The sequence below is a fragment of the Falco peregrinus genome, chromosome W (assembly GCF_023634155.1).
Source record: "Falco peregrinus isolate bFalPer1 chromosome W, bFalPer1.pri, whole genome shotgun sequence".
Lineage (NCBI taxonomy): Eukaryota > Metazoa > Chordata > Aves > Falconiformes > Falconidae > Falco > Falco peregrinus.
In genome coordinates, this window is record NC_073743.1 from 29,597,293 (window position 1) to 29,610,342 (window position 13,050).

General features: G+C 37.6%; 1 protein-coding gene across 4 annotated transcripts in view; it reads right to left on the bottom strand.

Moving 5' to 3' along the window:
- The window catches only part of LOC129783027 (rapamycin-insensitive companion of mTOR-like), a 109,195-nt gene that overhangs the window by 84,139 nt on the left and 12,006 nt on the right, over positions 1 to 13,050 (bottom strand). For all 4 annotated transcript variants that reach the window (XM_055792680.1, XM_055792679.1, XM_055792678.1 and 1 more), the window contains one exon: positions 10,617 to 10,714. In XM_055792680.1, coding sequence (XP_055648655.1) covers positions 10,617 to 10,714 — 98 coding nt within the window. The remainder of the gene's footprint in view (positions 1 to 10,616; positions 10,715 to 13,050) is intronic.

Consider the following 13,050-nt stretch of genomic DNA (forward strand, 5'->3'; position numbering starts at 1 on the left):
GAGGACTTGGGTGTACTAGTGGATAAAAAGCTCAACATGAGCCGGCAATGTGTGCTCGCACCCCAGAAAGCCAACTGAACCCTGGGCTCCATCAAAAGCATGGCCAACAGCTTGAGAGAGGTGATTCTCCCCCTCTACTCTGCTCTCGTGAGACCCCACCTGGAGTCCTGCATCCAGCTCTGGAGTCCTCAGTACAAGAAAAACACGGACCTGTTGGAATGGGTCCAGAGGAGGGCCACAAAAATGATCAGAGATGGAGTGCCTCTCCTATGAGGACAGGCTGAGAGAGTTGGGGTTGTTCAGCCTGAAGAAGAGAAGGGTCCGGGGAGACCTTACTGCATCCTTTCAATATTAAAAGGGGGCTTATAAGAAAGATGAGGACAGACTTTAATAGGGCCTGTAGCAATAGGACAAGGGGAATGGTTTTAAACTGAAAGAGGGTAGATTCAGACTAGATATAAGGAAGAACATTTTTTACAATGGGGGTAGCGAAACATTGGTACAGGCTGCCCAGAGAGGTGATAGATACCCTTTAAAGGTCCCTTACACTCCAAACTATTCTATGATTCATTATGTGTATTTACTACCAACAATAAGAAATTTATAATCTAAATGAACAGTTAATTGAAGGCTACTGTAAGTTTAAATATTTAACATATTCCATGTTCCTGTTCTACTGTTCACTCCATGTGAAAAATCAGCATATTGTAGAAACTCTGCTTTTAAGTAAACCCATTTTATTAGCATAAAAGGTGTAAGATCAGACACTTAGGTTTATGCTCAACAAGTAGAAATTCTCCCAAGGACCACATTATGGGGTTTTTTACCACAATTATTTTCCATATTGTGAGAAAAATGCATAATGGTAATGCTGAAATCCAAAGTTGTTAATGAGATAGATTATTAAATTGGCCTAGATCAGCTCCATAATAAATAATAATAAAATAATAATAAAAGTTAGTTGAAATATTTAGGATTTTACATTTTTAACTGTGGATATAATCAGATTATTATAAAACATAAGGAAAGTTATTATACAACCTATTTTCTTCCACCTTTCAAATTTAAGTGATAATAAACTAGGTAGTTATGTGCATTAACTGGTTATGACAGTATGACACTTCCTAGTATCAATCTATTTTTATGCCATGTTCTTAGACTGCCTAAGGCCACCACTGCTGCTCTAGCATTTCTATTGACAAGTTATGAACTCTAAAAATTGGCTAGCAGTGTAAGCAAAACAGTGTGATAAGGCAGTGAGTAAAAACAGTTCATTGTTCAGTTTCAGACAAGTACATCAACAGTTGTTTAGGCTCATCTTTTATACATCTAAACCTTTCCCTGTCATTGTACCCCAGACACAAATGAGAAATCCTAATTTAACATACCAGATTACCTTCAAGTCTTTTTTCCTACTTAAAAAAAAACAAACCAGAATCATAATTCTGATGTAGGGAAACAAAAAACCAAACCCAACCAAAATCAAAAAACCCCAAACCCCTATTTCTGAGAAAGCTGCTATTGTGTGGAACACGAGGACGTTTTTTAAGCAAGTCTGTCATCACACTTACCATGCTTTGGTTTGCATCTTAGGCAGTCCTGAGATGAAACTAAAGCAGACAACATTCCAGGAACCCACCTAACCTGCTGCAATTGCTAAAAGGCATTCAGTTCGCTGGACTAACTCTAGTCTAGTCCTCAGTAACCACTCCTTACCAAATATATAGTGTGGATATTAGCTCCTCAATACCAACTGTTTTCCTCTATGTATGTACTCCCATTGCACACACCCTCACTGATGTAGAAAGAAACTTGACCTTATCTTGAAACTCATAGTCATGTAACCTGACAACAGTTATAACTTGAGGAAAGTTTAACTGCTGTGTAGATACAAAGTTGCTGAATGTGATGATAATTATTATCAAAGTGTGTGATTGTGTCTGTGCATACATGTGAAACACCTCTCAGAAAATGAACAGATAAAAATACCTGGAAAAAAGTAAGTACAAGATTTGTTTACTCTCATTCCAACAGGCCACCGTTACCTTATGTATTGGCTTTCTTTACAATTTACACACGGTAATGTGCTTACAGGATTTCCAGTTAGAAAAGAATTTAAAATATGGACAGCAAGATCAGAATTCAAAATGTTTCAGTGATTTGAAAGAAGCGACCAAACTGGATAAGAAAATTCAATTAAATAAAGGTGTGGGAAAATCACCTTGGGGGGGGGGGGATTAGAGAAAAATTGGGTCCTAATAGAAGTGTAGTATTACGGAAAGCTTTTTAGGCTAAAATACAGCTAGCGCCTTCAGGACAGTTGGCATGCACGGAATCTACATCACCACAGTCCCCTAAGCCACACAACCTGCTATCCTAGAGGAGTAGTGGAGGGTGGAGCGGAGTGGAGAAACCACGGCCAGGCTCTGCTGTACTCCCTGCAGGATTGGGAACGTGATGGTACCATACAGCTGATAAGCTGCATAGCGGCTGTCAAATGGAAAATATATGAGAAGATGTCTGTTACTGGGCCAACAACTGTGTCAAAGACACAAGCAGGAGCTTCATTATCTGCGAGAAAGTCAGGAACTTGGCCCACTCAGCACTTCAAGGCAGATGAGCTCAACAAGAATGTAAATAAGGAGCCTTCAGACAAGGACTGCTAACTGCTGAAAGAAAACAAATTGCTGAAGAGATAAGACTCAAGGATGCTAGGGTAAAATAATAGTGGTAGTGGGAGATCAAGACCTCCTACTCAAATGGCCTCCCAAAGAGAGTGAATTCCCTGCTTGGGAAGCATGCGTGATAAATTTAAAATTAACTGTACCTTTAAATGAAAGCGAGAGAACTTTGCACCAATCATAATAAAGGAATGTATGACTAGAGTCACTCAAGCTCTACCTGAGAGTAAAAAAAAGTATAAAAAGTGAATGAATGAAGGGACAAGTGGGGAAGACACCACCGAGATAGACTCCTGGGATCAGTCAATGGGCTGAGTCTTTCTTCTCCCCTCCTTGGGATGCCTTGGGTGAGACTTTAACTAAGTGCTTCTTTGGGAGACTTAGAAATATCTCTAGAGAGTTATTCTTTAACATTTATAGCCAGGCTGTATTGTTTGTAACTTTTCTGCGCATTTTATACTTTATAACATTTTATTTGCATGTGCCTTTTTGGAAAAAAGTCACTATCGCTGGCAATCCAAGAACCTATATATCTGTTGCACAAAAAAACCCTGCACTGTTAAGTAGCTGGTCATCGCAGTTTCTCATTGAACATGACCCTACCTTAGAGTGCAGCCGTGCTAGTTCACAAGTAAGACTGGACTGGCAGTGCAGACTGCTATCAGTGTATCCAGACCCGTGGTAGTTTAATATACATATTAAACGCAACTGGACTGATAGTGGTAAATTGGACATCACTCAGTTTAAACCTAGCTGTATGTAACCTCCCACCTCGGTGAGGAGAATTAGAAGGTGAGGGGGTTTATTTTCTGCTAAATTACTCCATCCCCTTTAATGCATCAAAAGGGAACAGCATATCATATCATTCAAGGTTCCACACATTAAGAGAGACAGAAAAGTTGAAAGGAGTCCAGCAGAAAAATACAAGATGTCCAGAAAACATTCAAAATCTCAAATGCAAAAACAATTTCAAAAGTAAAGCAAGATCTATAAGTTACAGCAATATATAAACTAAATTACTTAAAGCAATGTAGTTTCCAAAAAGGGAAGTTTTACCTTTGGAAATACTAGTAGGACTACATTATGTTTAAGAGACCTTTTTTCCACTTCACAGGTTGCTCTCAAAACTGCATAAACAACAAAATTTTGGGCACTACATTTTAAGAGCAGACAAACCGGAAAAAGTTGTAGCAGAAAAGTGTACAAGGCATCTAGAAAATACACCCATGAAGGCTGAAACATTGGATTTATTTAGTCGAGGGGAAAAGAAATAACAAAAGTAGGGTTGGATTGATATATGTTGGGGGGGGGGGAAGTCATCATGGAAGCTGCTATAAAGATACTGTTCATCTGGTCTCAATGCTTGGGTATTTGCTCAGTTATAAGTAAATGTCTGGTTTTAAATACATTTAGTGGAAAACTTTGCCATTTTCTTCTCATTTCAACTTCAAACAACATTAAGCAGGTCAGTGATTCTGGCCCAAATACAGTGATGTTTGTTGATGCCTGAATTCCTAACAAGTCAAGTATAACTCATGTTTTTGACTGTAACATTTAACGATTAATATGCATATCATTGTATTTTAAGTTTGAAGACAAGCAGTACTAGAATACTAAAATCTGCATTTGACTACACATCGCTATATTTTACTAAAATGGCAATGGATTATCATATTATGTAAATATTGTAACTATGCAAATATACTTTATATTTTACATACATGTTTTATATAAACTGTATATATTTTATATATACACACAATAAATTTCAATGTGTAGATACACACACAGAGGGTATACTTTGCATGTTAAAACTGCCTATAATTCAACTCTAAAATTAAAAAATTTTGATATAAAGGCAAATGAATGGGAATAGCACAGAATCTTTGAGTGGATGATTTAATATTAGGACGAAATGATACTTATGCTAGGCCAGACAGTGACTAACTTACAGTGAAGGTTTTTTTCATGTTTATTGTCAGCTACAAGTTTTTCATGCTACTTGGATGAGTCATAGCAATATGAGTAACACAACATGTCTTGGAAACAATAGCTCAAAATAACAAAACCACAGGAGGTCAACAGCATATACAAGTTGAGTGCATGCCAAGACTGTTCAAATTTATATTTAATAGTCACAGCAATTAATAGGTAAAAGTATTATATTATTCCATGTGTCTACAATGTAATTATTATACTGCAATTTTGGAAATACAGTTTGAACTATCACTGGTAATATTTATGAGGAGACTACTTAGTAGATCCTAACCTTAAGAGAAGCCCTTACTGAAACAGTGTCCTCTGGATTTAGACCCATTAGCTCTCCATGTTTGCTTCACAGCTGAATGCCCCTAAACAGATATTCTATCTGCTACATATCTCATCATGAGGTAACAAGTTTTGCCCATAGTGCTGTATAGCTATTTGGATGAATGTTACAGTCAGTCAATACTATATTCAGATTCTACAATACTCGGGATTTGCAAAGGACAGCCAAGACCCTAAAATGACAACATAAGCAGAGCAAGAAACTATGTAAGGAACAATAAATCAGAAAGACTGAATCCGTGAGAGCCCCAAAAATCAATCCATATCCTAGTGAAATTTAGCAGCATGGTCAAAAGCTAACAGATATATCAAGCAGAGTAGTAGAGTCTCATTAAATAATGATAGAATTAGTTTTGAGCTAACTGAAAATATCACTTTCCGTATCACTGATGCCATTCAATTGCTAGGGTTAAGCTAAAATGAATTAAGTTTCATTTCATCCTTAAAACAGCACCTTTTTTGAATGAAAAACAGAAATCCCTATAACAATACCTGTGGATCTTTTTTTCTGTTCATTATTTAAATATGCTTTTAAGTTTAAAAAGGTATGAAGGATTTCTCAGAAGCTAACAGTGGAATAAACCTTCTATAATAAAGGATTCTAAATGAATACTTCAAATGCAAAATATATTTTCCACTAGGTAAATGCAATTGTACAGTTCCTTCTGGTTTTCAGTAATTTATCACTTACTACTTTTCATGGGGGTGGGGAAAGCCCCAAAGAAATAACAATAATGTTTTAGTATTAATCAGCAAAAGTTAGGAAACTTCAAGGTGCTTGCTTTATGTAGCTGGCCATATAAATGAAAGATGGGTAAACCTAGTGTCCTGGTTTCAGCTGGGATAGAGTTAATTTTCTTTTTAGTAGCTAGTGCAGTGCTGTGTTTTGGATTTGGTGTGAGAACAATGTTGATAGCACACAGATGGTTTTTGTTGTTGCTGGGTGATTATTATATTAAGTCAAGGACCTTTCAGTTCCTTGGGCCCTGCCAGTGAGGGCTGGAGGGGCACAGGAAATTGGGAGGGGGCACAGCCAGGACAGGTGACCCAAGCTAGCCAAAGAGGTATTCCATACCATGGGATGTCATGCTGAGTATATAAACTGGGGGAAGAAGGAGGAAGGGGGGGGACATCTGGCATTATGGCATTTGTCTTCCCGAGTAACCGTTACACGTGATGGAGCCCTGCTTTCCTGGGGATGGCTGAACACCTGCCTGCCCATGGGAAGTGCTGAATGAATTCCTTGCTTTGCTTGCATGCGCAGCTTTTGCTTTACCTATTAAATTGTTCTTATCTCAACCCTCAAGTTTTACATTCCTTTTCAATTCTCCTCCCCATCCCTCTGGGTGAGGGGGGAGTGAGTGAGTGGCTGCGTGGTGCTTGGTTGCCAGCTGGGGTTAAATCATGACACCTAGTCAGCTTACTGGAGCCAAAGCCACCTGCTGAACTTGCAAACTGCTGAGACAACTGAAAGCATCATTGACTGCTTACTAGAGGTCAAATCCTCAAACAGTTTTCAGGTCAAAATTCAGATTAGCTTAAATAGGAATGCAGGTGGTTTGAAAGAAGATTATTTCTGTCCAGTACAGATTAGGCAGTACTTCACAAGCCTTTTTGCCCACAAAACTGCAGTTTCAGGTATTAGGTGATGAGGAGAAAAATTTCCAAACCTGTACAGCTGCAATTCATAACAAAACATATGTACAAACCTGTACATATGCAATTCATAACTTTCCATAGCCTGAGTAACATCAGAAATGAGAATGCTAATTTCATGGAGCAGAAAACTTAAGATGCTACAGCACCTGTTAAGCAAGAATAATCCATGTTCTACAGCCAAAGAGCCATGAACATAAACATTGAAGTTTTTACTAATAACAAGTAGTAGCTAAAATTTGATGCACAAAATACAAGTTTTTGTAAAATATGTATACAGCATACTTTGTACAGTAAACATGGGTGCTGCGGTGACTTGAATGTCACTAGTTAAAACTCCTCTTGAAGGGAATGACAAATGAAAATAGTTACACCTCTCAGGCATGCAAGTGTCAAAGAAAATATCTGCCTTACAGCATTATTCCTGTAGATAAATTAACAAATTCTGTTGATTGCTGACCGTCATTATTTTAAATAACTCTATATAAAATTGATTAACTTCTGAATAAAATCCTGGAGTCTAGTTCACTAATTTTACAAGGGTGATTGCTTTCCTTCTCCTTAATAAATAGGGGATACCTCCACACACCGCCTTAAAAATCTAGTCCTCTTTCAAGGAAAGAAACTTGAACCTAACATACCTCAGATGTCTCCAAATATAAAACTTAATGTCTACCATGATCTCTGTCAGGAAAGTCCACGTTAACTTACATTACTTATTTCCACATGAATACAAACATTTTGCTTCCTCTGACCAAAAAAGAACAGTATTTCTTCCAAATGTGAGAGTTGCTCAGTCTTTGAAGGAAGAATTTGGGGCAGCTAGGAACAATTGCTTAGACTGGTGCCAACATTTTCTTTTAAGTACAATAATACTCCTAGCAGGAGAGTTAAGTTTTATAGATTTTTTTTTTTGTCTGTATTATTTTATCAGAAATATGGTGTAAACATTTTTTCAAAGGTACTTTCCCTGCCCATAGGAAAAATATCCTAGATCACTAGTTGTTGCAGAATGGCTGTGTGATCATGGCCATGACTCCCTTAAAGATCTTTGTGAAACAAAGTTAGCGTAAGTTAGCTGAAGCAGGCCTTGCAGCTATGCTGAGGCATGCTGATAAGGAAGCTGAGAAAAACACTGACCTTGTGCCTAATGTTGTAAATAACTTTGAGGAATTCGCGTAGACAAGAGAGGAAAAAAAAATATGTAGCTAGCTATCCGCAGAAACCGCAAGTAGGAGGACGTATGAAAATGTAACCCTTTAGAGCTTAGCCAATCAGCAGATGACTAGTAGGCATAATTAACTGGAACTGTATATAAGACATAATCGCGCCGTAATAAATCGAAGCTTGCTCTATCACTCATATTGAGTCGGCCGCATGCTTCCCCTCGCTCGTCGCAACTAGTAGCCTTTCAAATGGACCATAAAATGCAAGAATTTACAGACAAATCAAGTTCACCACCATCAATATAATTCCAAGACAGAATACAAACATCTTCAGCTCTTAGCACATCTAACATCACAAAACCTCACCATCTTTCCCACATTCCTATCTCACAAAGGAGGAACTGAGACTATATCAACTCATGGTAGAAGACCAGAGTACAAAAAGGAAATTAAAAAAAATTTCCCCCAAACTCCAGGCTTTCATTCTTAAACACTGCAATGAAAACAAAACACACAGAACTGTTCCAACCACAAAGGAGACTATACAATACAATTTGCTACTTTTATTCTATTCATAACTGCATTTACAGTTCAAACAAAAATAGGAAGAGTTTCCAAAACCAAATGTACAAGTTATACATTTGTAAAACGTATTACAGGAAAATGAATATAAGAAACAAGTGCTAAACATCAAATAGAGTTGGATGATTCCTTTATACAGGGTCACACTGATTCAGGATCAAAACCAGGTTATGAACAGCCTCTGTCTTCAAAATTAATATTTAATTTTAGCTAGATGCTTTTCACAAATTCATCATTTCTTGCCAATCTTAAGTTCAATTTATGAAAACCTTCCTTGTGGTTTTGTACATATTTTCCAATTTTAACACTAGGTAAAGTACAAGAAACCAATTCTTCAAATATTCAATTATCAATTTTTCAAAACTAACTTTAAAAAAGAATTTTTGGTTCATCCTTTAATTACATTATGCATATTTAATAATTTACCACATTTATAGATGCTTAACATCTGTAGTAGTAAAATCAACACTGTTTTAAGATCCATACTTTCAACTATTGGTTTTTCACTAGGATCATGCATCTGCAAATTAATCCAGCTCTGATTTTAAGGCAACTAGAGAATTTGAAAGCACCTACATTTATAAGTTTCCAGGTCAGCACAAAAAGGAAATACAGCTACACATCATTTTTTCTAGCAGAAAAATGGACTTTCTTGAAATACAGTTTGGAATCTCAGTAACAGCAGCAGCATTTTGTCAATGGTAGATGTCTGACATAGACTGACAGATGCAATAAGGCAATGACCCAAAGAAAAGATGTCAGTATAAGTTGTTCCTCAGTGAATGCTATGTACCTACATGTGATCTGAACCAACTCGGAAAATGGAACATTTACAGATTTGTTATTAATGCAGTAGAAGATCAATTTGCTATCATAATTTTGTTCTCGTATGCACCCTCCTGCTAACTGAATCTCATACACTATCACTGAAGCGTTGTTCAATTTTACAGAGTGCTTTCAACAGCCAAGAAGCATGCCTACTTCAAAAATTATGATGCATGTTTGTCCTTCTCATATCAATCGGACCCCCAAACCTGCCCTCGAGCATTTATTCTTTCACTTGAGATTGTCTCAAAACTGTCAAGCAGCCTCCCAGTTATCTTACTCAGTGATTTGTTATCAGCTCATCTACAACAATAACCTTGCTTTCCCCACAAAATTCTCCACTACTAATTTATTTTTCTTGGCTACTGCCAATTGCAGGATCCATTTGTTGTCACAGAAACCTGAGTTTCATGTTCAGGCATGTCACCCTATCTGTGGCGCTCTGTAAGAAAGGCAGCTCCTTCTGCGTATCAGTCCATCCGTTCAGGTAACACACTGAAGCTCAGATGTCTCCTAGCTCACTGACTGCAATGCACTTTTCCCTTGCCTCAACAAATGGAATGCTGGTCCAACCACAACCATCCAGTATGCTACAAACAACACCCCTTTCATAACTACCTGTTCACATCCCATCAGTCCTCTCTGCTGCTCTCCATGTGTTCTTCCTCTACCAAAAAAAATGGTACTTGCTCTCCTGAAGGCCTTTCACAGTCTCTTTCTTCAGACTACCATCTCTTATTCTGCAGTAAGTTTTTAATTCTTACCTCTTGTCAGCTCACATCAACTTCCAATGTATCTGTCATACTTTCAGGCAAGTACCTTTCACATTCCTATGATTTGGAAGCTTGTATTTCGAAAAAGCACCTCAAAAAATCAGCAATACAGACCATTTCTAGAAATCACCTCTTTAAATCTTTTTCACTATGAAATCAGCAATGAAAGTTAACAGTTGTTATTCTATTAGTGCCCAAACCACTGCATATCATGCTCATTGATAACAGTCCCCTCCCTTACCATACTTTGTCAGTTTACATCCAAAGTCTGGCATTTCACATTTTTGATTCAATTCTGTGGAGCAGGAACCAATCTTTAGCTCTGTGCAACTTAACCCACGAATTGAGAGATAATTCAGGCTTCTAAGCACTAAAATACTACAAAAAATCAGCCAGTAGGACACGTAGACAAACTTCAGCATAACCCTGCATTCACATATTTGCTTGTCCTTATTTGCTCCTTTCCTCTCCCACAGTACATAGATTCCAAGTACTGTTCCACAATACTAAGTTGTTTCATGAATCTCCCAGCCAACACCTGATAAAGCACATATAAAATATTTTGCCTATATGATCAGTTGTTTCAATACCATTTGAGCTCTTACCTTAGTAAAATTATTCAAGTGACCTAGTTTTCGCATATTTGAAACACCTTGTAACTTGGCCACATTTTGGAGAATCTCTCTCATATTATCACAGGGTTCTGCAAAAGAAAACAGGTTATTAGCAGATACAGTTCAAAAAAATAATAAAAAAAAAAATCTAAAAATGCATTCAAAATACACAGTTTCCCAAATATAACAGGTACTCTCCTGGTCTTAATTAAGGACACAGATCATTTTCCCTCAAGAATCATCAATTTGATTTATGCCTAGAACCAAAATCAGACATACCTGAGTTCTCTAGAATAAATGCTAAAGCCTACGGTGGAGAGACTCCTATTTTAAAGCAGATTTTAATCAATATCTTGGACTTACAGTTAACAAAGAAATCCATTTAGTTTCTGAAACTCCAGTCCTAGCATCTCATAACTGAAAAGCTTTATCCTTAATCCCTTTGTAATTTAAAGGCAAGAAGCACACTTGGACAGAAGTAAAAAGATAGCATGTTACTGCCACACCACGTGATTTCTCCCTTTAGACAAAGGGTCAGTGAGATTTTGGGAAGACAGGTCTCTCTTCTGCTCTCCATATTAATTTCTGTCCACAATCACCCTAAACTTACTAGAAGGCTGGGACTTTTCAGTGAGAAGTGAACTACAGGGTAAGCAGAGGGACTAGGAGCTTCTCCTTTCTTCTTAAGGGTCCACTGTTCCAACAACACACACACAAAAAAAACTACCACCAAACACCCCCAATCCACCCCACTCCACCCCCTGGGATTCAGATACCAGTCAATGACCCTGCATTTTGTTGGGAAGTGGAAAAGGACTACCAAACATGGTGAGAAGAGACAATATTGCCCCACCTTTGGGAATAAGGCTGGGAGTTGAGGTAGTGGGGACAAGCAGTGTAGTGGGGCTGGGCAGAGAGCTGCACACAGAGCTACTGTAACAGAAACTGCAATAAGCTCTGTACACAGCAGTACTGGGGTAGGACATTTTTCAAAGAGAGATGATTGACTGCAGGATTTTTGTGCAATCTTGGATTAGACACTGCATTCTGCAATAGGCACTACAACACTATCAACAGCACTGTAGTTTGAAATAAATGAAATACCAAGGCTATGCTGGAGACGTGAACTGTTAAGAAGTATTACATTACCAAAAAAGAAAAAAAAAATTGCATTATGTAAAATAAAGTCTTTAGAAAAAGCCTGAAGAATAGTCCAAACATCCGGAAAGCAGCAAAGAGAAGGGTTTTGTGTGAGGTGCTCCATACTAACTTCCAGTAAAAGAAACTTGCTTCCTACTACAGTATGAACAGCTACAGTTGAATTTGTGGAGTATATACATTCTTTTATTTCCCTGTTCATTCTGAAAGGATATTTATATACTTTTTATTTCCTTTGTATAATGAAAGGTATCAGAGATGTAAAGAAAGGACCTTCTCGCCACCTCTCTACAAACCAAGCTGAGTTTGTTATCAACTTCTGTAGTTTAAAAACTTAAAAAAGCAACACATTTGAAAAAGCAGACACATCTAGCAATCTTATCAGGATATATCCAGAACATATTTGGAAAGACAAGAGCCTGTACTTGCACTACCATCAGGAATACAAGACAGTATTTAAAGATTAAGACACCTACAGGTAGGCACCTGAGTTCAGGTGTATAAACCTGTGCTAGATGTCTCAGCTCCCACTGTAGTTAATGAAGATCTCATCTATCAGCCAATTAAGTCTAAAACAATTAACCTGACTAGCTGCAAGGTGTCTACTCAAGGGTGAATCAATTGTACTGACTACACTGCTTATAATGAGACTTTAGCACATGTACAGACATGCTACTGCCACACCACATAATTATGATTTTTTTCAGACAAAGGGTCAGTGGGATTTTGGGAAGACAAGACAGGCATCAATCTCAATCATCAACAGCTTGTATGAAATATTCTCTTCCACAAACCTTAGTCACAACAAGAAGCAAAGTCAACTGTCAGATACACAGCCACAAGTAAAGACATAACCACCTTGCATTGCACAGAACACTACGCATAATGAAACCAAACATGCAATAACTTTGCATTTAAATTGGAATTTGTGTATGCATCTGTCTGGATACACCCATACCACCAACAAAAAACTCTTTGATGTGATCACAGAGCATTAGACAATGAAAATCTTACTGGATCCATCCCAAGTTTAGGATTCCTCTGAATATTGACTTCAAGGAAAGACAGGCTATCCTGTTTCTCCTCTTCTGGACATGCATGATATATTAGAAAGAAGTAGAAAGTTTACTGTTTCTCTACCACGACTCATTTTTAATAAAAATAAAGACAATAGGGAAGGTAGGCAGACCTAATGGAACTTCATGCTTTGCAGATGTAAATATTTAAACAAAATAACATGACTTTACAAATAGAGATATAGTCTCTG